General features: G+C 37.2%; 1 protein-coding gene across 1 annotated transcript; it reads left to right on the forward strand.

Moving 5' to 3' along the window:
* The first annotated feature begins 781 nt into the window (after positions 1 to 781).
* LOC145009524 (uncharacterized) lies at positions 782 to 1,767 on the forward strand. The gene is made up of 2 exons (XM_078968207.1): positions 782 to 1,109; positions 1,199 to 1,767. The coding sequence occupies exons 1-2, from the start codon at positions 782 to 784 to the stop codon at positions 1,765 to 1,767; spliced, it is 897 nt and encodes a 298-aa protein (XP_078824333.1).
* The last annotated feature ends 1,242 nt before the right edge of the window (positions 1,768 to 3,009 follow it).

Genomic DNA, 3,009 nt, shown 5'->3' on the forward strand with positions numbered 1-3,009 from the left:
ATATGGGAGATAGATGAGAGAATGAGCAACCAAACTCGGCTGGCCCTTCAAATCTATTTATAGGGCAAAATTGGCCTTTGCCACGTCGTGGAACCTTTTGCCACGTCATGGGCTTGATCGTCACTGCATGCATCATCCCAAGTTGCATATGGGGGAATCCTGGAGGTGTCAGGAGACTTGCCACATCATGGCACTACTTGCCACGTCGTGGTCTCTGACAGTTTTGGGGTTTCGTGCCCCAAACTTCAGAAATTCATAACTTTCGCATACGAACTCCATTTTCGACGTTCTTTATATCGACGCGAAGGTGAGACTATGCTCTACAACTCTCGTTTAGAATCCATTGGCTAATTTTGACTTTATTTTTAATATATTATAATTATATTACTTATATATTATCTTTAGTAGGTCGGGGCAGGAAAACTTCGTTCGAAATTCATAACTCCTTCATCTGATCTCCGTTTTCGTCTGTCTTTTTATTGTTGGACTACTATCGAAGACATCTTCGACTCTCATTTAGATCACTAAGGATAGATATCTATCTACCTTAGATTCACTATTTACGTCGCGCTGGGTCATGCCTGTTCTGTCGCGAAACTTCGACAAGTCATAACTTCTTCGTTATAACTCGGATTTTGGCGTTCTTTATATGCACGGAAACCTTGTGAAATATACTAAAACTTGGTTAAGATTAATCCTTCTAAATAATCTTCCATAAAAAAGTCATTTTTGATGCTTATCGTCTCTAAATTGAGTGGCCCGGATCTACGGGCGTTACAATATGAGAAAAAATATTGGCAAGAAAGAGAGAACAAAGATTTTGTTTTGGGAGGCTGTAACGGCATATCGAGAGTCTGATTTCAAGGAAAGCTTGAGTGGGCTACATCGTGCACAAAACGATGATTGCCAGACATGGCTAGACCGAATCGGTAACAAAAGAAGGGCAAGGTCATGTGTTCTCGTGGTTCGGTACAACATTATCACATCAAACAACATCGAGTCCGTCAATGCATTATCAAGAGATGTAAGGAAACTATCGATAACAATGTTGATCGATTTCTTTCGAGCAACTACGCAACAATGGTGGTGCCAACGACGTAACGCAAGAGGTAAGTGTTTCCCTATATTGTAACAGTTCAATCATAATTGTAGTGTAATTTACTATGCATGACAACGTATACATAAATGTTTATGATAGCTGAAAGTAAAAAAGGTATCACTAAGTATGTTGAGAAGGTCATCGATAGGAGGATCAACAAATCATCTGGTTTTCGGGTATACCAGATTAATCAAAGTAGATATGAGGTGACAGACCAAATGAAAAATGGTATAGTAAACTTGGAAAGTCATTACTGCATGTATGGGAAATGGAAATTGTTGGGTATACCTTGTACTCATGTTATGGAGGTATTCAAGGAACTGAGATATCAACACTACAGTGCATGGGTGTCATCTTATTTCACAATGAAAATATATCGTTCAACATATACAGAGGTTGTGTTTCTTGTACTAGTTCCAGCTGAATATGAAGAACCGGATGATATCATGGTTATCTTACTACCATTGATGGACAAACGACAAGCCGGACAACCTAAAAACCATAATCGTATCCTATCCCAAGGTGAAGGTCTGATTCAAAATAATGTAGTTGTTGCCAAAGGATCGATTACACAAGCAAAAACTATGACACTCCGTTTCCTAAAGAGTCAACAAAAAGTAAATCTTCAAGTAGGACCAAGTCAAGTGGCAAAAAAATATTCAGTCTAAGAGTAGACATACTAGTCAAAAAGGTAGCCAGTAGTATGATATTGTTGATTTAAAAACCTGTATTGATGTATGTACGATATCATAATACTGTTTTAAGGATAAACTTGTTTTTGCTACATCTTCAAAAGACAATTTATTTAAAAACATTAACAAAGAAAACCATAACTCAAACATTAGCATAATATGCAGTATCTATCCTCTTGACACTCTCAATCCACTACCTAGCAGCACGCTCCTGCATAATAGGCTGCAATAACTTGTCGCGGGGGAGGGGGGTGCTGCATAAAAAACAATATATAAAGGTTAATGGTAAGTTATTTATGTCATATCAACTTATAAATTATATGTTGGACTAAACTATATACATTAGTAACATCGAGAATACGTTCAGAATCAGGTGCATGCAAATGCCTCATCCTAGTGTATGCAACTACTCGAGGGATAACACCCGGTATAGGGGAACCATCAATACTACTGTTAGGAAATGTCTCAAAGATCCAAATATACAAAATTAAGATGACAAACAACTTATCAAGTTAACAAAGTTACAACACTTTTTGTTTAAAAACTCTTATTAAACATAGTGTACTTAAATGCATAGACAAATCCCTACAGAGTATATGTGTGTCTGCTGTCGATTCTTGCCAAATTTGGGTTCAAATGGTCCTCAATATTATCAAACACAGTACGCAGCTGTTTGTAAGTGAAATCCCATATCAATATGCCACATGGGTACCAATGTAAAAAATTTACACTTAATAAGTATATGTATCATTCTGATATAATGTGGGTAAAATCTGTTATACATGTTAAACTCTTGCAAATTAGAGAAGAGTGTCATACGTTCATTAGTAACTTGTTGTCACAAGAACTTCCTTAAAAATACTTGCTCTAGCATATACAGCAGGGAGACTTTCACCACGTCTTCATTGCTTAATTGATGAAGTGAGTTATTGAACACGTTCGTAAGGTCTTCCATACTCACTGAATGTGAAAGTGGCACAAATGGAAACACACGTTATCTGAATGCTGCAAAAACAGAATTGGGATGGAAATAATCCCCAAACCGCAGGCTTGTGCCCAAGTAAAATGCTTTCCTGTCAAAGAAAACCCAATACTCACCAACCAAAAATAGAAGCTCTTCTAGGTCAACTGGATCAAAAGTAGTAGCTTCCTTACACATAAAATAGTGACATAGTAACTGGTGACAACTTTGTGTTGACAATGATTTATGATTGTTCT

The sequence above is a fragment of the Lactuca saligna genome, chromosome 8 (genome assembly GCF_052625555.1).
Source record: "Lactuca saligna cultivar CGN05327 chromosome 8, ASM5262555v1, whole genome shotgun sequence".
NCBI classification, from domain to species: domain Eukaryota; kingdom Viridiplantae; phylum Streptophyta; class Magnoliopsida; order Asterales; family Asteraceae; genus Lactuca; species Lactuca saligna.